This window comes from Cupressus sempervirens, chromosome 1, assembly GCF_028749045.1.
Source record: "Cupressus sempervirens isolate cs-2001-9-10 chromosome 1, ASM2874904v1, whole genome shotgun sequence".
In the NCBI taxonomy this organism is placed as follows: domain Eukaryota; kingdom Viridiplantae; phylum Streptophyta; class Pinopsida; order Cupressales; family Cupressaceae; genus Cupressus; species Cupressus sempervirens.
The window spans coordinates 405,842,528-405,866,808 of record NC_143118.1 but is presented as its reverse complement, the minus strand read 5'-3'; the positions used below and the strand labels follow the sequence as shown (position 1 = coordinate 405,866,808).

At 34.2% G+C, this 24,281-nt stretch overlaps 1 protein-coding gene and 1 pseudogene across 1 annotated transcript in view; both read left to right on the top strand.

Moving 5' to 3' along the window:
- Positions 1-7,697, top strand: part of LOC149578010 (uncharacterized) — a 39,755-nt gene extending 32,058 nt beyond the window's left edge. Inside the window, exons 2-4 of the mRNA XM_089798963.1 lie at positions 3,835-4,196; positions 4,286-4,375; positions 7,694-7,697. Coding sequence (XP_089655089.1) covers positions 3,835-4,196; positions 4,286-4,375; positions 7,694-7,697 — 456 coding nt within the window. The remainder of the gene's footprint in view (positions 1-3,834; positions 4,197-4,285; positions 4,376-7,693) is intronic.
- Positions 7,698-16,229: 8,532 nt separating this feature from the next.
- On the top strand, positions 16,230-17,335 carry LOC149578009 (ABC transporter G family member 39-like; annotated as a pseudogene).
- Positions 17,336-24,281: the final 6,946 nt, after the last annotated feature.

The following is a 24,281-nucleotide window of genomic DNA, read 5'->3' as shown; positions in this document are numbered from 1 at the left end:
TATGGCAGATGCTCTATTTTAATTGCATACATTCACCAGATTAACAAAGGAACTATATGTAATACACTTCCTAACACCTTCAACTCTTGGAAAATGCCTACTTATACTATCAAATGGTCAAATTCCAAAAGGAATTAGCCCCAATAATTCTGCAACACTCGAATCCCCAAATCTGGACTCCAAACCCCTATTTTAGGGCCTCCTTGATCTCTTGTCTGCGCATACTCTTGTAACCAATTAAAGATGGGTTCACCATCTACTGGACATCACATAATATTCCCAATCACCACCTATCTCCTTTGCTTGGCAGATTAGCTGCTGCTACACTTTGTCACACCTTTACAACACATGGTCAGACTGTTCTCAACAATGATCACCTCTGTCCCAATGAATTCTACATATGCATGGTCAATATTATATAATACATGTTAAATTTATTCATTCCATGAATATAAGGCCTACATATTCATGGAATGATCACCATTTCTCTTAAAACCCGACTGTGGTAAAAAAATGGTTAAAGAAAATTATTGTTATTTCAACAGGTGCAATAGTGAATTCAAAAAAATATGGAATTCATCTAGTAACTGCAATAGTTAAAGAAACTCTTGTCAAATCCTATGAACTCCAATGAATCAATAAAGACTTCCAAAAACCAAATAATAGTAGAAATCTCAGAGTTTTTTTATTCACCAATGTTACAAACCCGCACACCAGTCTCATTCACTGTCGCATAACAGAAACTCCACAAGATTAAATAAGTTAAGAAACTATCTCAACCAACTTGTCATTGAATTGAGAATAATTCATTAAACAAAGCACAACTAAACTCTAACTTCACTCCAATCCCAAACTAGCCATTTATGTTTAAATATTTGAATATTTAACTAACAAAAGGTTTTATTTGAATATTCACCCTTAATTGTAATGTCTTGGGATTACCTCCTACCCAACCTAGACTTATCAAACATTATTAAAAGAATTATTAAACATTGCATCCCAATACTTAGTCCTTTGTGGACATGACCAACATTACACAATGAAGAGTAGTCCTTTAAGGACCTTGTAAATATGCCAATGTAGTGTACTACTTGAAGGTCATGATTGAGGCTAGGTTCTTCCAACTGGTCCTTGGACTCCACTTATACATTCCACACCTTTGATTTTCTTGGAGAGTTTTGAAGGTCTTCATGATCCTTAAGCCTAACTTGAGTGTTTGAGGTGCTCTTGCACCAGTATATTTATTTTTTCCACATATATATTAAATATACAAATATATATTCAAACTCATATCCATTCCAAATAATAACCAATATAGTTCATATAGAATTCAAGATTAATTCTATATTAATCCATTACTGATCTGACTGAAACTATAACACTGACAGCAATATCATAGATTCATGAATTCAAATACAATTGGCCACAAACAATATAGGCTTATAGAACATACAGGTATATACCTATGCTCCACGATATAATGGCCTGCCTAGGGAAAGACATGAAAAATAGAAAACTTCATTTTTTCAACCCAAAAAAGATATAATACACTATACATTGAATGCACTCAAAAGGCTGTGAAACACTGTGGGAGTTCAAGAAAATGGCATGTTTATTCAAGAAACCCTAGTTCTGGCAATGAACAGGCCAATGGGTTTGGAATTTTATTACACTGTGCCAAACTATTCACAAAGATCTACCAAAACATATAGAGCAAGGAATCAAAGCAAACTAACTAAGAATAACAAGAAATTGTGAATTTCAATTCATATTAAGGTAGTTTCTCGAGTTACAAGCCAAACTGTGACAAAATTGCAGTGTAAATGTTATTGCTTTCTATTAAGGTTTGAGAAAAACCTCAACCAATACATACACCAGGCCTTGGATGACCTTATATATCTCCATATGCCATGTTCCAACTATTGGAACTAACCCATAACCACCTTTGGAGATTTTGTAAAATCTTTCCCAAATGTTGAAGTTAAAATGACAACTTTACAACTTTTCAGCATCTTGACTCCTATCAACCTACCATCACCTCAAATTGATGTAGAATGCCTTCCTCAGCTACATGAACCATGTCTCCATCCTTTTCAAAAAATTATGCTAAAAGTGTTAGATGATACTCATCAATGGCAAGTTAAAGCAATGTAAAGTTCTTCTTTGCCTGCAACACATATAACATCAATGTAAACTTATCTTGAAACTTCTTCTTTTCCTGCAACACATATAACAACAATTATAAGTGCTTGCAAGGTATATACTTATGAATAAATATTACATCCTGATTTAAATGTATGAAAACAATTTTCATTCCTTTTAAGCTTCATTCATCTCGAGGTGCAATTCACAAACTCAAGAATAGTGGCTTCTGTTCTTTAGGATACCTTTAGGGGAAGAGTATGTGAATGCCCCCTCATGTCTAGAGTCCAGTTTAGAGGAGATGGCTATTTACACTGCTAAGGTTTGTTGAATCTAATTCTGAATAACATTGCTTGCTATTGTATCATGACAGAAATGAAAGCAAATGATTTAAGAGTTAAAAGAACAAAATGGATTTTTTGAAAAGGCTTTAGAAAATTTCAAGTAAATACTATTGCTAATGATTTATTGATGCTCTATTTTGGTATTTGATGATTTTCCATTCTTAAACATTTAATGTCATTATGGTTATATGAATGGATTCTTTGCCTTAGAACACTATCATCTTCAAAATCCCATATGAAATCTATATGACCATATCATTTCTTCAATATGCCCTATGGATGTCCCTATCTAACTTTATATCTTTTAATTGCATATAATAACTAATTTATGTGCTTTTTCATGACTATGTTTGACTCATATAATTGTGATCTCTCTAGCACTATGTTGTCATTTAATATTTCTTGCTAAAGCTTGTAAATTTTGTTCCTTTTGCCATGTCATGTAATATGTCTTGCCTTGTAGCTTATATGTTTTGAAATTTTTGTTAGGCATTGTAGCTTGTATGATTTGATTGCTGGAGAGCTTCTACAACTAAGCAAGAAGGTCATTGCACGAGTTATAGCCGCACGTTCGGGTATGAAAATTTTATATTTTTTAATCTAATGTATATTTTAACTAGACTTGTAGCTTATATGTTTTGAAATTGTTGTTAGGCCTTGTAGCTTGTATAATTTGATTGCTAGAGAGCTTCTATAGCTAAGCAAGAAGGCTATTGCATGACTTATAGCCACGTGCTCGAGTATGAAAATTGTTTTTTTTAATTCTAATGTATATTTTAATTAGACTTTTAGCTTATATGTTTTGAAATTGCTTTTAGTGGCTTAATGTTGTAAGGTCTCTTGAAATAAGACCTTCAGGCGGTTGGTCAAAGTTTTACAAATAATCTTAGGAATAAAGTCAAAGAAAGTATTTTTAAAATATTTAAGTATTTAGCTAGGTCTAAGAAGATTTGTGTACTTTCGAAAATTTTTCTTAGTTTTTGAAAGTTGCAGTAGACCGAAGTTTTCATAGCCCAATTTTTGCTTCCTGTAAAGAACGATCATGTTAGATAATATAAGTGAAGAACAAAACAAGGAGACAATCGCTAGATTGTGGTCTAACTTGAAAAGAAAAGGTGATGGAAAATGTTATTGTCCTTGCAATATTTGTAAGGGCTTAAACTGTAGAAGACTGCTAATCAAAACAGTTAAGAGACATTGTAGGGAGAATTGTCACATTGAATGGGGGCATGACTATCATCCACTGGTAAGTCATTCATTATATCATTTTAACAATTTATATACATATGAAATCACTTGATGATGAATTGATGATCATGGTTTATTTATGTTAATCAATTTTATATAGGTTGATCTTCCTATGGAAGTACATGATATGAACCACAACAATTCGAAGAATATGGTTTTCGAGGTGGAGGAACATGGAGGTGCAAATATCCAAGGTGAAGATAATGATCCCATGGAAGATGACGATCATGCACCAGAAAACACAATTGAAGAGGATGGTATAAATACATTGATCCATGACACATCTAGTCCAAGCATATCTGATCATGATGATGATGATAGCCTCGATGTACCTCTACTTCAGAAGGCATACGAGCCCCTATACAAAGACTCCCAAACAACTCTTCTCTCTGTTGTATTGTTGTTGTTGAACTTGAAGGTTATGAATGGTTTATCCAACATAACAATGTCACGTATGTTAAGGTATGTCATATATGTCTTTATAGTTAACAAAGGGTGAATAATGTACCACTAATATTGTTTATATTAACAACTTATATTTTTTTTTGTAGATTGATAGGTGAGTTTTTGTTACCATCATCAAATATTCTACCTCGCTCATATCGAGAATTAACTACTGTTATGAAAGATATTGGAATTGAGTATGAAGCAATACATGCTTGTCCCAATGATCATATTATATATTATAAAGAACATGAATTTGCAACACAATGCCCTGTATGTCATACGAGTAGATATCAAATAGATCGAATAACAAAAAAGGTGCCTCAAAAGGTTCTTCATTACATCCCCATTATTCCACGGATGCGACAATTATTCAGGTGTAGTAGCTTGGCTCAATTTATGGATTATCATGCACACAATAGAAGTTGAGATGACATTATTCGAATCCCTACAGATGGTTCAGCATTTATGCACATAGAGGAAAAGTGGCAACACTTCAAAGAAGAACCTCATAATCTCAGGCTTTCATTGGCAGCAGACGGTGTCAATCCATTTGGAGAGATGAGATCTGTTTACTCGGTGTGGCCTATTTTTGTTATCAACAATAACATTCCTCCATAGATGTAAATAAAGAGGGAGCACATTATGTTGGAAATTATTGTTCTAGGTATCTTATCATTTGATAGTTATTAATTTACACGTACTTACAAATCTTGCAGTAAAACGGTCACAATAACTATGTAATGTTACTGTTCATTCAAGTAGGTAAATATCAAGTAAAAGATATGAATGTATATATTGAGCCTCTTATCGACGAGTTGGTGGAGTTATGGAATGGTGTCACTATGTATGATGTGTCTAGACCAATACGACAAAGACAATTTCAATTCCATGCAATACTTGCATGGACAATACATGACGCCCCAGGGCTAACACATTTTTGTGGTATGTTATAGTGAATTCAAGTTGCGCACAATAATTCTAATTATAAAAATCAACATATTTAATAATCCAATTACATCATTATCTTGTAGGTCTTCAAACAAAGGGAAAATTTGCATGTCCAGTTTGTGGTCCAAAGATGAAATCTCATCATTCAAAAAGTTTAGGAAAGCAGGTGTTTGATGAGTGTAGACACTTCCTCCACAAGAATCATAAGTATTGAAGTACGGAAAAACATCTTTTCAATGGGAAATAAGAGACTACATCAAAGCCACGAAGAATGACACCTCGCATATGGAAGTTGGAATATAATAGAATTAATCGTCGAGGTAATGTCGTTCCACCTAATGGTTTATGTTTGTAATTTATATATTTCTATTGTGATTTTTGTTGACTAATTGTGTAACTGATGATCGTGAAGGTCATCAAGGCAATACTGACAACCTTCCAAAGGGACTAAAAAGCTATCCCAAAAAATTTAGTAGGTTGCCCTACTACGAGCACTTACAAATTGTGCATTTGTTTGATACTATGCATATTGGAAAGAATATAACAGAGACATTGTGGAAAATATTGGATGGAAGGCGTGACAAAGAAAAAATTATCAAAATTTTTAATGACATACATGAATCCAATCATGCATTGAAAAATTTCATTCACTCAAATAGCAACAGAGATCAGATTAATATAAGTTCCCTTCCATGGTTATTAACGGAGCAGCAAAGTGATGCCATAAAAGAAGTCATATGAAAAATTCGATTTCCCACAGGATTTACTGCGAACATAAACAATCTCATATCAAAAAAAAGTGAATTTGGGCCAGGGCTCAAAATGCATGATTGGCATACTTTCGTCAAGGTAAGTTATGTTCTTCTGTATTTACAATATATTCATAAACTACGTGAATTGTTCGTTATGTTATGTTAGAAAACAATGAAATGATTGGTTTATAATTACTGCAGTACATGCTTCCTCTATCTCTCCCAGAGCACTTCAACAATAACATCAAACAAGTGATATATGATCTTGGAAAATATATGAGGTAAGAAGTAATATCTGTTCAATTTGTTGTATATATTTTTTATATTCGTGATTGTTTTTTCTTGCTATGTAATCTATTGTATATTATTTTGTAAAGTCTCATATCTATATATTTTTTGTGACTTGAATCTCTTAATGTAGGTGGTTGTCATCTAAATAAATCCATAAAGAAGATATAAAATATTGGAAGAGAAGAATTCCTCATTTACTGTGTGAAATGCAAAAGTGTCTACCTCCAACTTTTTTCAATGCATAGGAACACTACCTCATACACCTAGTTGAGGAGATTGAATTGTGTGGACCTGTACACACTAGGTCAATGTTGATGGTTGAGAGGCATTTGAAATCTTTGAAGGCTTTGGTTCGACAAAGAGCACATCCTGAGGGAACCTATGGTAGAGGGATATATGGTATACCAGACTATGGTGTACATTACTGAATATCTTCCTAAGTTTGCATCAAATATCTATGTAGATTGCATTTGGGATCTCGAGCCTTTTAAAAAATTAGAAGGGGAGTACTTGATGGGGAAAGGTACATTGAGGAAAGTGAGAGGTAATAAATTATAAGATTTTATTGTAATAAATTATTTCTTAATCTTCAAAATAAATTGGTTGTAAGTTGTCTATTTTTTTTTTGTACAGGTGCTTGAGAGTGGGATGCACTACATTTGTATATTGCAAACAATCTTGATTGGATGACGGTATGGATTGAACAATGTCAACATTTTGGTTGCACATTAACATGGGAAGGTGTATCTTCATTGGTTAAAGAAGCTCATCGTAATGGAGATTCCAATGTTATGCAAAGGGAAATAGATTTAGCACGTGGTTCAAGAGATTTCCAGGTACGTACAAATTTATTAATCACCCGTATGTTTATCAACTCACGATACAATAATTTTGATATGTTTCACATATTATTGCAGGGTAAACACCACAAGGCTATGTTCTGTAATGGTCAAAAATTTTGCATCAAAGTGTTGGATGACACGAAGAAAACTTGTGATTCAGGAATAACTGCAGTCTTTCAAGTGACTAATATTTCATCTAGAAACGACTTACATCCTCAAGAGTCTAAAAATTGATACTATGGCATTTTGGATGAGATAATTGAGTGTGACTTTAGTTCCTTCAAATTAGTACTCTTCGTTGTCAAATGGTATAGGCTACGAATTAATCCAAATGATCCTGATAGAACTGTTATTGAACATGATAATGGATTTACAATGGTTAGTACAAGGTTGTTTGAGCCAGTTGGGGATGAGCCTTATGTTCTTCCAAGCCAATGTGAGCAGGTATTTTACTCAAAGGTTCCACATAAATCAGGTTGGTCATTTGTTGCTAGACATGAACCAAGAGGAAGACCAATAAAGTATAATGCGATGGAAGAAGAAGATACCAAAGAAGTAGAAGATGATGTAGATGGTGATCATGATCGACAGTTATTGGATGATGTTCTTAACACAAATTTTCATGAAGAAGAAGAAGAAGATGATGACAATGATGCTACTACTAATGATGACGATGAAGATGATGTTGATGTTGATGATGATGTTGATGATGACGACGACGACGACGACGACGACGACAACGACAACGATGATGATGGCAAGGAGGATGATGATGACAACGACGATGATGATGACGAGGATGATGATGATGATGATGACGATGAGGATGATGATGATGGAATTTAGAGGTATGCCATCAATCCTTAATCTATTTAATATTCATTTCTTGATAGAAATATATTTGTCTTATATATATGGTTACATAGTTTATTCATTATCTATTTAAAAGCTACAAGTTTCAACTACAAATAGAATACTACTAATCTAAATTAACTATTAATCTAAATTAATTAAATAAAGCTATTTAAAACACATATTGATGCATGAATGTATTGAGCCTTATTTTCTTTCAGGTCAAAAGCATTTGTAAGTGTTTAGTTTAGAAAAGGGAAATCATTAAATATCTATCAAAGGGAGTTGTACCTAGAATATAATTCATAGGGAAAACATAATATAAGTGCTTACCCAATTTCTTGGTTAATAATTCAAGTATCTCTAACATTTCATTTTAGAATAGGAATAACATTGTATCAGTATGTTGATTTACAAACTATAAATAGAAAACTTATTTCAGTACATGTATTTGGATCTATGGGATTTACACGGTAAGTAAAAAGAAACCAGTAATCCATTTTAAAATTATTATAATGGGTTTTGGAAGAAATTACAGTTATCTTAATTAATATAAAATATCTAACTGAATTTCAAAATGTTATGCAAGTGGCTTTAGTCTAGGTGTTTCTTCCACCTCCACACACATCAAACAACTTCAAATATCATGTCCCCAAGGTGACTAAGCCCTCAACTCATCAGCTGATACAAAAACCCAATTTTAGCCCTTCACTAGGCCTACTTCCCTAGTACGCTTATAATGTGAGCTTGATTTAAGTGTTTTATTGTGTACCTTTTAATTTTTTTAATTTTTATGTGATGCTAATGATGGATGTGATTATGATTATGATGTGATTATGCTCAAGATAATTGAATTACATTTGTAGGAAATTGAACCCCTTTTAGGAGCATCCCACACAGTCTCATGGATCGACAGGCATAAGTCAATACTCCTTATAGATAATCTATTTAATACACTTATCAATAGTAAGATTGATGTCTTCTAAGATCTCTCCCATTTGCAGGTACCAGCGAATAGGTATTTGTCAGAAGTGTATTCCTCGAGTGAGGGAAATATAGGAATAGAAGAGGAAAGTGAGACATGCAGTTTATCTAGAACAGGGAGATTAACTAGAGGTCAAAGGACTAGAAGGAAATTCAATAAACGCATGAAATTTTTCCTTGCTCAAGGGGGGTCATGTTCTTATGATGATGAGATGGAAGGCGACATCAAGGTGCCCTTGAGGTACCAACATCTACAGAAACATTAGGTACCCAAGGAACTTCCTCCAATAAACATTGATTTTTGTGTTAACGAGAGGATATATTGCATAGCACCATCATCACATGGTTTGGGCCTATTTTCTATGGACGGCATAAAGGTGTCTTACAACAAAGTTTCTGAATTGATGGAGTATGTTGGACCATGTTACGATTACAAAAGTTGGATGCATATTGTTAAATATAAAAAAAGTATGCGTAGGTATGCCCTCTCAGAAAATTATATACAACAACAAGACAATAATCAAATTAAAAGTGTGGCTATATACATTGATGGAAGGCCAAAAGAAATAGGGAATATTACGGGTTTTATAAATAGTACACGACCTAGGTCAACTATAAAGCAACCCAATTGCATATTTGAGGCGCGCGAGGGAAATCGTGTATTCATCTGTGCGATAAAATCAATACGTGCAGGGGAAGAGCTTCTTATAGATTACAATTTGAACTGCATAGATACAAATGAGGCTACTATCATGGGGGTGGTACATACTATTAAACCAACTTCTAATCAATGACTCCAACATACCATTTAGTCAATAAATTTTTGGCTAACATTTTTATACTTCATCTTTGACACAGGGGCACAATATGGAGCAACCGCCCAGAGGGGATGCTGATGATGCTCCTGGCTCATCTACACATGAGCAGGTAAAACTCATTTGTAATTGTGCAAACTAGATAGAAGCAAAATGTTATTTTTTTAATGTTGTTTTCTTTATTGTTTTGGAGTAATTTTTATAATACTAATACTATTTTTGTCACAGAGGGCTAGTGGTCGAAGGGAGGGAAAGGAACCTGCAGTCCCTCAGCAGGCCCCCCCTGAGGAGGACCCTTTCTATATCGATTTAGCAGAGACTGATGACCCGATCGGTTTGATTAAAATTAATTTAAAGAAAATTAGCAAAGAAATTCTATGTTTGGCAACCATAAAGCCTATGACTCAACAAATAAAAGATAGGCCATCTGAATTGTTTCACACCTCTGAGTCCTTAAAAGTAAGTATTAATGAAATTTTTAATTATAACAAGAGTTCAATAATGGTTTTTATTTTATGCTCTTTTATGGCATTAATTAAAATATGGATGCGTTGTTTTTACAGAGTTTTTTGCTTGATTTCGAGCCCCGTTCCCATGATGAGGGTGCTGCAGGTGGTTCAGGTAGATCGCATGTTCCATTCTCCACTTCTGTTTTCCACTGAATATATATAGGAATGATCATAATCATTGACAATACATGCTTGAACAATCCTTTTTTTTAATGCTCTAACAATCTTGTCCATGCTAGTCCACGCGTTCTATATTTATGCATGCTCTAACAATTTTATTCTTCAGCTTCACATCAATTGAATCCTACGATGACGTCACCTCCATCTAGGGCAACCACAAATATCTTTCTAACTGCTGAGTCAGCAACACGCAGCTTACGTGCATCGACTATTGCACCATCTACTGGTACACAAATCCCTCTTTTTCTCTCTTATGACACAAATAGTTTCTTTTTTACAACTTTATAACATCAATTATCATTTGTTCTTTTATACTTCGATCGTGAAAAAGACTTATGAAACTTATGAAACTTTTTGCAATAGGACCTACAACATCATTTCCTGGATGTTCCTATGTTCCTAGTATGGGAACGGTGAAGGATGTCACATTGATCGTCAGCGACGATGAAGGCATTCCATTAAAAGTAGCCAAAGGTCCAGGTACTTTAAAATTATTATTATTCTATAGTGATATAATAGTAATTTAGTTTTTGATCACTCTTCATCGACTAATGATCCCATGATTGTTTTGTAGGGAATGATCTTTTTTGGAGAAAACTTGGTGATGAGTGTTTGCAAATATTTGGACCCACCATGCGTACTTGTGGAACATCATATTCTAACTAAAACCCCAAATCACTATTTTGATTTCATATCATTGCTATAATAGTTTTCCTTTTCATCCATTTCTTGAACTATATTAAAGGTAGCTTGACTTCATTTATGAGTCTAACATGTTTTTTTTTACTTAAAAGGTGGAATCACCAACGCAAATCATTGAAGGATGATCTTATAGAGAGCATGACCCAACTCTTTGGACCTCGTGCATTCGAGAGAAACAAGCTCCTTGAAAAAGCTGGTTTATGTTTGAAGTATATTAGGGACCAGTACAGAAAAAATTTACGGGATAAGCCGAGGTACGAGCGTCTACCCTATGTTCCTGAGGCTGAGTGGCAGGCTCTGATTTTGGATGGAAAGTATAAAGCTGACAAGAAAAATAATATTACACCAGTGGAGAGTACAACAAGGTATGTGATACTATTGAGAATCTAATTATGTACTAATTAACCTCCATATTTATACTATCTAACATATTTCAAACTTTTCATAGATTGCCTGACACATCAAAGGCAACAAAGGCAAGACTAGAAAAGCACGAGACACAAAAGCTCGGCTCTGGTGGTTTTTCGAAACTTCAAGTAAGAGTTGTAAGTATTAGTAAATGAAAAATTGTATCAAATTTTTTATATAATGTGAAGGGAAATGCTAGGACTCCCTTATTTAGCTCATCAATTATAAATAGGTCAATAGAATATAATAACAGTAGTGGATTTTCATATTCAATATAAACAATTCAACAATTGAAGTCAAGACTCTGCAATCTAGATTAGTGAAGAAAACTTGTGATTCACTAATATGACATTATTTAAAATCTCACCCTTGACTGAATTTTCCTCCAATAGTTGAGAATAAAGGCAGTGATTGAAAGAATGAGGGAATGCCGTAGCACTTGCAACCATTTTTATTTCCAAAGAGCTGAACTAACTCTTACCCAACTTAAGAATTTGGAGAAAATATGTTGGTACAAGCAAAGCATACAAACATGCAACATTTATATAGTAGATTGCTCCATCAAAACTACTCGATTTTTCTCCTATTATATTGTGATGGATATAGATGATTTTTTGTTGATATTTTAACTACCCTCCATTGGTTGATGAAACAATGCAAGTAAAATTCACCATACAAACAAAAATGCAGGGCTCAGAGTTCAAGAGATGCCTCACAGAAGACGATAAGAGAATTGGCTTCCAACAAGGCTATAGAGCTGTGGCTGAATGACTACGAACTGAAATTAGTGTGGAAGGTTCTAATACTGATGCATCTCAGCCACAAGTAAATAAGCTAAATGAAATTTATTTCAAATTGAATAATTTACCAATTAGTCTATTTGATGTTAAGTTCCAATATAAAGTGAGTATATCTATTTTAAGCAAGCAATGATAACAATGCGTAGGATGTTGGAATGCAGCCTGACAATCCTTCTACACAATCTGTGGATGTCGAAGGTTCACATGATGTGCATCCCATTGGTGGAGGTATAAATTTGCTATTAAAAATTTTTATATGTAATTGCAATTGGCGTTTGGATTAACGTAACATTTTGTATAGTAGCTGTAGAGGATCGAGGGGTCGATGTTCATGACCCTGTTGATGTTGAGTCCAGACAAAATGATGTGGTCAGATCAGGTAAAGAGACACAGTTATGTTATTTAAAATAATTAAATACTTGTAACAATTATAATAAATTATTTTTAATTTAACTCTTTTATTTTTTATTGCAGAGGACCCCCCTTTGCAACATCATAGGAATTTGAGATCATCAAGAACAGAGAACAGAACAACTGATGAGGGGGGAATTGATGATGACACTAATGCTCCTCTTAGAGCTTACATAGAAAAAAGAAATAGAAAGAAAAAAAAGAAATGATTGTCACTACATACCTTAATTGATAATGACTGTATTTTATGTCTCAATGAATTTAATTATGTGCTAATGAATGTTCATGAATTATGTGTTAATGCAGAATATTGATGAATGTTGCATGTTAACAAATCTAATGTGTTAATGAATGTTATCATGTGATATTGATTGAATGTTATCATGTGATATTGATTGAATGTTACATTTTATTAATCGTTGAAAGAATGAATGAATGTTAGATGTTAACGGGGAATGTAGAGTGATGTTAGGGGGAGGGGGGTGGGGCCAAATGAGCTTCCACCTTCATGTGGTTGGCCCTGTTTAGTAGAGAATATTAAACTATTCTCGAAACAAAGTGAAGCTTAATAAGATTTAAGTGAAGCTCAAATTGGCACAAATAGGGAGTCTATATGATGTAAGGGGTAGTGTTTACATGATGTAATAGGCTATTAAAGCCCCTAAATGATGTAAAATGCACTCAAAGTGCAAGATCCGTTATTTCCCGCTCCTTCCCCAATATCAAATGCTTTAATTTTGATCTCCCTGAAGTCATCTCAGAGGCTCCCAATTACACCGATACATGGATGCAAGAACACTGGCAACAACCTCATGTGTTAATAGGATATGGCATAAAGCTGCATAAGATGACAAGTTATTTTAGCTCTTGGTGGATTTCAGAAACTATATTCTCTTTCCTTTTGGCCTATGCTTAATCCATCTGCTTCTTCTTCTTCTTTTCCATGTCCATTGCCTTCTCAAGCCTTGTCTCCCTTCTTATCAAAGCCTGGTCTAAATAAAAAGCACAGTGCAAAGACTCAATCTTGGGGTAAGGATGAGATTCATCTTTCTCTTTCTCTTTTCTCTATCCATTGCTATGAGAAAATGAGTAGTCCTCCAATGCAAAATGTGTCCTCTGCCCAGTTTCAATCTTCCAAGAATCCCATATTTGAAGATGCAAGCAGGCCCAAATAGGTATAAATCCATCTAGCCCCACAATAGATATTGTTGGTATTTCAGTTTTGTGTGTATTAAATTTTCATGAAGACCAAAGTTTGTATCTTTTCATTCCTAATTTGATCATGGACTTGTAAGTAAACATCAGAACCAGACAGACCTTATAGTTTTCATGTTATATGTAAATATATAGCTAGTTTGATGCCCATACGTCTTACATTGCCTGGTCAGAAGGAGCGCTCATGTGCAGCCTTGAAACCCTTCTAGGTGGCTGATAAGAAGGTAAAATTTCTAGATTTGATTTGTTTAGAGTGTTCCGTGATTGTTCATAGGTATTGATGCATCAATGACAATAGCTTATGAGAAGAAAATAGGTATTGATGCACATAAAATTATTTTTTTGTAGTCTATTCGTGCATTTGTTGATGCATCAATGGCAATAGCTTATGAGAAGAAATGGCCACTTTACCTGAGTACTAAAAACACAATTTTAAAAAAATATGATGGAAGGTATGTTTTCAAATCAATACAAGGATTGATGATCTTATTTTTACCTTTTTCTCTAACACACCTTACTTCCCATGTTATCATTCTTTATGATTCTCTAGCTTAAGGATCCTCATATTCTTGGAGATTCTTCTTATATATGACTTAAATTGGTAGGTTTAAAGATATCTTCTAGGAGGTATATGAGGCCAGTTGGAAAGATAAATATGATGCAGTAGGAATCTGGTTGGTTTTGTTTCTTGGCACAATAATATGAAGATTGCAATGTTGATTATCTTGATTCTATCGGGCACACAATAACTTCTTTCAATGATTGATTCATGAACAGGTATGAGCATAGGCTTATTGATGACATGGTAGCCTATGATTTGAAGAGTGATGGTGCCTATGTTTGGGCGTGCAAAAATTATGATGGTGATGTGCAGAGTGATTTCCTTGAACAGGGTTAGTGGTGCAAAATACTATTTTTCATTGAATCTAGCTTTGAACTGATCATTATATCTAATCTTACATATATCTATTGTTTTTGTAAGGAAGGAAACATGAATTGAGATTTTTTCGGGGAAGATATTGGCTAGCTCCAAAATCATGATTAATCAGGTATAGTCAATGATTTTGCAAATTATTGCTTCTCTGGTTTAAATCTGTCACTTCTTTTATAGAGATAATATAACAATTTATCAATTATATTGCTTATTCAACAATTACAGTACTAACAGATTTGAAAACACCAAGCAATAACAGTATATGCATTAACTCTTTTGAACATATAGTTGAATATTCTATGGAAGGCTTGTACTACCGTGTTTCATTGCAAGGTTATGCATATTTTTGTTCTCAATAAGATATCACAGATAGACTTGAGACTTGATACATATTCCAAATTGAAATAAGTCACCATCTTTTCCTGAAGTAACCAAATTGTGTAAATATGTTACCTTGGATATTTTAGTCTTACAATTTATGTATAGATTATTTTATAGTATGATTAAGTATTGTTAACTGCGTATATTTACTATTTAGTTGTATAGGATACTTAATGAAATAAATTAATGTAACTTTTTTTTTTTTTTTTTTTTGTATGGAGTTACCCAGCCCCAAAAAACATTTTTGTATTGGTATGTTGTATGCAACTACCCATTCCCAATTATGATTCCAATTTGGCAACTTAGGAGTTGTGAGAGCAGTTCAAATCACTCATTGGGGAAGATGGTTCATAATCATTTCCCCACTTGCTTCCTTGTATTGTCATAATTGGAACATAGGCATCTCTCTCTAATTAATGCTTACCTCTGATTTATTAACCGTATTGTTACTATGGATATAACACAATTAAATTTAAATCTCTTGATATCTGGATCATCAATCCAAGCATGGGTGTAGAGAATCGTAGCTGTGTAGACACCAAATTTGAACAGTCCACTTACAATTGAGAAATAGATTATTGGTAGTGTCCTCATCTAATTGACAGATTGAGCATGCAGAAGCTTGCTAGTTGCCTCAAACTTAGCCCTAGTTTCATTGCCAACCATAAATTTGGTGTATACACAAAAGCTGTTTTGATCTTGTGAGCATTGAATATCAGGATCTCCATTTGACTTCTCGTTATTAATGCCTTGACTCACTACTGCTGGATAAACAACCTAGTTTAAGTCCAATGCAGAGTGGTTGTTGGCTACCAAAGATTTGATAAGTGTTATGAAAATATTCACTGTAACAATCTCCTTCTAAATTGAACTCCCGATGAATATTTATCTGGAATTCTTTTGGCACCATCTTTTTTATTTGTTTTTTAATATTTTAAATTCCTACTCTAGCCTCATTGCTCTATTTTTTTTTTATTCTATTTAATTATATATGTAATATTACAATGTGAAATTCAATGTTCAGATGTTTGTGGATGAAGTAATGGAACTTGTGGAGCTCACTTCTCTGAGAGGTGCCTTGGTTGGGCTTCCTAGACTAAATGGCCTATCTACTGAATAGCATAAGAAGTTAACAATAGCAGTAGAGCTTGTGGCTAATCCTTCAATTATATTCATGGATGAGTCAACTTCAGGCTTGGATGCTCGGGTAGTAGCTATAATTATGAGAATAGTAAGAAATATAGTTGACACAGGGAGAACTATTGTTTGCACAATCCATCAGCCTAGTATTGATATCTTCAAGGTATTTGACGAGGTAAAGATTTGGTTTTCTTAAAATAGCTTTGTGAAGCATTTGAAATTGGCATCTTCTTAAAGCTAAATGAAATATGCTGCAGCTATTCTTAATGAAGCGAGGAGGTCAGCTTATCTATGCAAGTCCACTTGGTCACAATTCTAACAAACTTATAGAATATTTTTCGGTAAGATGTCATCCACTACGGTTTTATTCTGTTGAGAGATTTAGATCTGAATCTGGTACCTTTTGATGAGCAGTTTGAATTTTGGAGTTGTAAGTAGTCATAGTTTATTGTACTAGAACCAATAGGAAGTTGATTTTATATACAAGGAATTGGTCCTGCCGGATAGTGTTGACCACTAAGCTTTTAGCAAACATTCTCAATACGTTGACCTTAAGAGTCAAGCACTAGCTGCAATCATCATATATGTTTCAGCTAATTGAAAATGATTCATGTAGGCCATTGAGGGGGTTCCACAGATCAAGGAAGGTTATAATCCAGCTACGTGGATGCTGGAAGTAACTTCTATGTCAGAAGAGCACCGTCTAGGTGTCAACTTTAGTGAAATCTATAAATCATCATAATTGTATAGGTGAGTGAGTTTGCCTTATTGATCTCTTCAGCCTATTCCAATGGATTTTACATTTTATTCTCTATCTTGTACATTTTCCTATCACAGGCAAAACATGGCACTGGTAGATAGTTTGAGCAAGCCAGTTCTAGGCTAAAGAGAGCTTCATTTTGAGACAAAGTACTCTCAGCCCTTTCAAGGATAATGCATGGCTTGCCTATATGGAAGCAGCACTGGTCCTACTGGATAAACCCTCAATAAAGGCATCCAAATATCAATTGAAGGATAGCTTAAAGCACAATTTTTTTTTTTTGTTTTAATCCTTCCGCCGTCGCAATTGCGACGGTGTTGCTATCGCACCTACAGTAACCCCGATGCAATTGGAGGGGTTGGTGTCGCAATTGCGATGGAAAACACCAGAATTGTGATGCGATTGTCATCACACCTACCCTCCAATTGCGATGGGGTTGCTATAGGTGCGATGGAAAACACAAGAATTGCGACGAGGATGACAGGACAACAAGGTGGCTGCATAGTGACAGATAGGTGTTGCAATTGCGACGGCAAGGGGTAGATGTCGTAAATTGTGACTTAATAACTATGACGTCTATGTCTGTCATAGTGGTGACACATTACTATCGTAATTGCAACACATAGCCGTCACAAATCGATGCCAAATCTATTAGTGTGGAAAGATCATTTGAATATCCTCCATAGATGCCCTCATGGATGTCAACTAATGCTTGACTAGATTCTTCCTTTTCTAAGAATCTAAGAAGTGTTCCATTTAGACCACTCCTATTCAAATCTCCAAAGATAAGGGATTGGAGAGAGGTATTTCAAAGAAGGTTTCTACATTTTGATTGGTTAAAGGTGTCAGGTATAATGCTATCCTGAAGGTATGAATAAATGGAATGATAATAAGCTAACTCATGACCAACAAGGGTACAAATAACATGACTTTCTTGGGAATCATAGATAGGGTGATGTAGCTCTTCCACTAGGTATTCAAATCTTGATTCATGTTTCTCTAATTGAAGAAGCGAAGCAAGTGTAGCCATAGGATCAGCTACTTTGCTTTTGACTCTAGGGATTTTCTAAAATGAGACAAATGTGAAGTAGCATCTCAAGGAATCAACTATTTGTTTGTAAGGTACCAATTTTTCATTTATTGTTTAATAATTTTCACTAACTTGGTTGATTATCAGCTATGAATCCCCATAGATGTGTAACTCTATAATTCTCCATTCTATAGCCATCTAAAGTCCATTTGTTAAATCTTCATACTTAGATATGTTATTTGTACATGGAAATAATAATTTGTAAGGTTTTGGAGTCATGTGCCCATGGGGACAAACAAACAACAAACCGGCTCTAGAACCATTTTGCATAAAGGACCCATCAAAGAACATCTTCTATGTTACTTCAGTCATATACACGAGGTGCTCATCTAGGAAATCAACTTGAATAGGCATATTATCTTGTAGTTGGAAGTCAACCACTGGATCTGCTATGGCTTGCCCTTTGATTTCTTTATGCTCAACGTACTCTATGTCAAACTCTAAAAGGATCATTGTCCACTTAGCAAGTCTACCCATGAGCACAACCTTGCTTAGTATATACTTGAGCAGATCAATTTTTGCTATGATCTGCATAGTGTGCACAAGCATATAATGTTGTAAATTTTGCGAAGCAAACACAACTCTGAGGCAAGCTTTCTCAATACTAGTGTAATTAACCTCATATGAAAAAAGAGTACAACTAATGTAGTATATTATTCTTTCTTTCCCATATTCATCTAGTTAAGCTAATAATGACACCAAGGAAGACTCTATCATTGAAATGTATAGAATAAGTGGTTTCCCTGGCTTAGGAAGCATTAAAATAGGAGGATTTGCCAAGTATTTCTTAATTTGATCTATGCTCTTTTGACACTCTTCATTCCATACACATTTGATTCATTTATATAAGTTCTTGTTGAAAGGTTGAGCTCTATCTACCAACTATGAAATAAACCTCCTTATAGATTGAAGATGCCCTTGAAGACTCCGCACATGGCTAATGTTTTTAAGAGGTGACATATCCATGAATGCTTGAAATTTTTTACTATCAACCTCTAGTCCTTTTGCTGAAATAATGAATCCTAGCAATTTTCTAGAAGTGAATCCAAATGCAGATTTTTTAGGATTTAACCTTAGTTGAAATTGTTCCATGTGATCTAGACTAACTTCTAAATAATTTAACTATGTATCTCTTTTCTTAGACTTGGCCAAGGTGTCATCCACACAATCTTCCATGTTTTTATTCATCATATCATGAAAAATAGTTGTCGTAGCTCATTGATAGGTGGCTTGTACATTTTTTAATCCAAAAGGCATAATGTTCCAACAATAGTTACTCCATGCACAAGTGAATGTAGTCTTCAATTGATATTTAGGAGCTATCTCAATCTGATTATATCTGGAAAAACCATACATTGAGGAATAAATTACATAACCCTTAGTGATATCCACTATCATGTCTATATTAAGAATTTGAAAATCATCCTTTAGGCATGCTCTATTAACATCTCTAAAACCTATGTAAACTTGAATGGTTTTTTCATGTTTTGAAATTGGTACAATGTTGATATCCATTCAGCATAGTTAATAGCTCTTATTAGTTTTGAACCAACGAGTTTCTCTAATTTTTCCTTGAATAGGAGAGCTATGTGAGCATGCATCTTTCTCAATTTCTACTTAACTAGTTTAACACTTAGAGCTATGGATAAGTGATGCATAATAAGATTAGTGTTAACCCCTAGCATATCTGAATAAGTTCATGCAAAATTGAACTTCTTTTCTTGTAAGAACTTAGTGTAGGATTCTCTTACTTGTGATGATAGTTGAGCTATCATTTTGTATGATGCTCGATGGCAGGAATCCTTTTGAACTCCTCTCTTGAAAAGTCAATCTTGGGGATTAACTCCAAGGTTCTAGGTGATCTTATGTGTTGACATATTAGTCAAATTTTTTATTAGTGACACACACTTATTCAGATTCTGTATAGCTACCAAGCTCATTGAACAGATTACAATGTTTTCTATGTAATCTAGTAGGAACCAAGCTTTACAGTTTCTACCGAGTCTTTTGGACCAATTCTAGTGGCTACTATGTAGATTTAGTTAATGTGAAGTTTTGAAGTTCAAACCATGTATTTTAGTGTATACCAAGTTTATTAGTGGTTATCGAGTTCCCAGTTCATGTGATGTGAATCTACTTGTTACCAAACATTGCAGTGACTACCAAATTCTTAGTTCAGGTGACAAGAAGCCAATGTTAGCTAAGCCACTTCATGGTAACCAAGTGATTCAGTGTTTTCCAAATTGCACAATATCTACCAAGTGACTAGTGTAGGTTGAGTTCAAGAGCATTTGAAAGTGATCAGTATGGACTGAGCTTCTATGTCTATCAAGAGCATGATAATGCCAAGTAGTCATAGTGGATGCCATATAATTTAGTAGCCACTAAGCTTTACAGTTGCTAACGAGTCTTTTTGACCAATTATAATGGTTACCAAGTAGATTCAGTTAGTGTGAAGTTTTGAAGTTCAAACCATGTATTTCATTGTATACCAAGTTTATCAGTGGTTACCGAATTTGCAGTTCATGTGATGTGAAGCTAGTGGTTACTAAGCATTGTAGTATATACTGAGTTCTCAGTTTAGGTGACAAGAAGCTAGTGTTAACCGAGCCACTTCATGGTAACCAAGTGATTCAGTGTTTTTCAAGTTACACAATATCTACCAAGTCACCAGTGCAAATCAAGTTCAAGACTATTTGAAAGTGATAAGTATGGACCAAACTTCTACATCTACCAAGAGCATGATGATGCCAAGTAGTGATAGTGGATACCAAGTATTAGAATCTCATCAAGTCAGTCTTCAAAAGCTAAGTATCTTCATGTGGGCCGACTTTGTAATACTTGTATTAACTTGTGTCATGGCTGACTTTTTAATTTTTCAAATTGGATTGGCATATATATGTGATGTATTATATCATATCCAATATAATGAAATGTAATAAAGAGAAAGAAGGTGCAAGAATGTGAATGTGAAAGCTTATAGAGAAGATAAAGAATTGTAAAGGCCATATCAACATAAGGAGTAGCAGTGAAAAATCTATCATAGAAACGTGATCAGTACACCATGTAATCTCTATAAGAAAACCTAGTTGCAAGTCAGAGATCTATTGCTTCATCTTAATAGGTGAACTAGTCAAAATTCTTTAACAAGGTAGACCCAACAGTCTTTTCTATAAATCTCTTTACCAAGTGCATATTTCATTGTATGCTTGTATATCCTCTCACAAGGTGGAACTAGTAGTCCTAATTGCTCCTAATAGGGAAGATCATTAGAAGTGATCAATGCAAGCCTTAACTGGCAACCTTTATACTACAATACTAAAGTTTGTCAGTACCATCCTCACCTGAGTTTTATTTTCTATTTGGAAGGTTTCTAGGTCACCAAATCTTAGTGTTCAAATGTTGTGTATGCTTTCATGTTTTTTAGTTTCTCATGCATACAATTAGATTAGATGTGATGAATTAAATGCTAAATGGTTTATTGGATTAAGAATTGAAATTGGTAGAAGTTTTAGAAGTTACTAATTCACCCCTCCCCTCTTAGTAACTTAGCAAGCCTAGAATATTTACAAAAATTGGTATTAGAGCTTTGTGGTTCCCTAGAGAAAGTTTAACAACTTTAGAAAGTATCAAGGATATGGTGATATTCAGACATGACAAAGCTATTCACAATGAAAAGTTGGATCTGGAAATGGCAATTACTTAACTCAAGAAAACTAAGGAGTAACTTTCCCAATCCCTGAAAAGAGGAAAGGAACTTGCAAATCAAATGAATGATCATCTCTAAATTGAAGAAAGAATTGAAGACTTTTCCCCTTGAAGCATTTTAGATGAAGCAAATGATGCAACCAAAGAACTCCTAGAGAAGAATGGTTCCCTAAAAGAAGAAGTAAGAAAGCTGAAAAGAGAACAAGAAATTCAAATAATAAGGTTATGTGCAGTTTTGGGACAAAGAAACAAGATAAAAGAAGAAATGGATGGAAGGAACAATGAGATCCAGAACCAATCCCTTTAGCATGTAGACCTTATTTATCAGGTCTCCAATGTAAATGAGGAAATCATGAGCCAATAAAAATCAATGGAAGAATAAGGAATGATCTAAATTTTGAAAGACAAGTCAATGAAAGAATAAGAAATGAGCTAAGATTTGAAAAGTAAATTAGTGAAAGATTGAGAAATGACCTAAACATTGAGAAGCAAATCAATGAAAGGTTGAGAAGTGACTTAAACACTAAGAAGAAATCAATGAAAGAATGATGAAATCTCAAGTAGACATGGATCAACTGAATCAACAAAATCTCCATAGGAAAAAAGGAAAAACAAGAATTGGATAAAAGGAAGAAGGTGAATCCTCCAAATAAGGTGCTCAAAAGAATCAAAGACCTACTTGCAATAACTATGGTAAGATAGGTCATACATCAAACAAATGTTGGAGTAATGAAAAATGCTACAATTGCAATAAACATGGTCATAGGGCTAATGAATGCAAAGAGAAACCAAAATTTGAAGGCAACTGTCATAAATGTAAGAAACATGAACATAAGGCATCAGAATCCAAAACAAAGACATTGAATCCTATAGAAAAAATTATGAAAGCAATATTTGGATGGGACTACAATACCTGTTGTAGATGTCATTACTATGGAGAATTTGGACACATTGGTATGAATTGTGTTAAACATTATATGAGGAAAAGAGATACCACTATAAGATGTTTTATTTGAACAAAACTTGGTCATCTTGTCAAGAATTGTATGAATAATGATGAAATTGAAGATGAAAAGAAGGGAAAGGGTGATAGTATTTGAAAATAGATGAAAAAATAATGGATTCCTAAGTCCACCAAGGATACGAGTTTGGGTAATGATGGTCAAGTCGCTAAAGAATTGGGTGACACTACCATTTCTAATTAAGTTCTTAAAGAAGAACTTGAACCAGGCTATCAAAGAAAACATCAAAATCAGTTCTAGTTGAAAAGGTGACAAAGATCCAAATTTGCATGCAAGATACAAAGGGATTACCAAATAAGATTGATATCAGTTATTACTGAGTTACCTCCTCTACTGAGTAAGGTTAGGTCATAGACTCTATCAAGCAAGGATGGGAGTAACAAGACACTTATGGTTACCACATCATAAAAGCATCATTGAGTGATCATTGGCAAAATGGGTGATAGACTATCAAGCATAATGTCATCTCATCTACCTCCGTATCAAGCATTAATGGTGAAATTTTAACAAAAGTCATGTAAGTGAATTCATTTTTCACTGTGAATTTTTTATTGCTATTCTGAAGAGCTATTTTCTATGCAATTAGGTGACTTGAGAAAATTTTCTCCAAATGTTTTCAAAGTTCTCTCAAGCTACCGAGTGAAAATGACATCTAGCAATAGCAACAAGGTCAAGAAATGTTTTGATATGTTGGTTTGAGGTGTTGAATGGAAGGTACTAGATTTCAAGCTTGTGTCCGTGATTGCTAACACCCTAGACTCCAGCAAAGCTCAATAAAAAATCCCTCCCAAGGTACTTCTTGTTAATCACATTTGAACTCATTTTAAATTTGTAATTCAAGAAATTGGTACTCTAGAGATGGATGATGCCTAGGTCAGTTATGTGTTGATGGAACCTTGAAACCTGAACATCAACATTTGAAAACAAAAGGTTTGACATACATTCCCCATATGCCCTGAGAGTTTCAAATAAAATTATTTAGATTAATCCTTAGCTAGGTGCATAATGAACAGCTGTGGTTAGAAAAACCAATATTGATAACCAAGAAAATAATTCGTCGGATCACTAGCCTTCCCATGCTCACCAAAGCCAAAACAACTAAAACTCTAGGTTAAGTAGAGCTGGAAAAGAAAATCCTAGCCAAGTGGGATGGTAGAGGCATCAAAATAAGTAGTTTCATAGATGCAAAGTTGAAGTTTGGTATTCATGTTATAGCCCATAAGATATATAGTTCAGCCATCTTAACAGTGTATCATGTGAAGCAGTGGACTTGGCATATAAAGTGGTGAAGAACAACCTGTCATATGACCTCATGGAGTTATTATTGAGGAAATTCAATAAGAATATGGAAAGCAT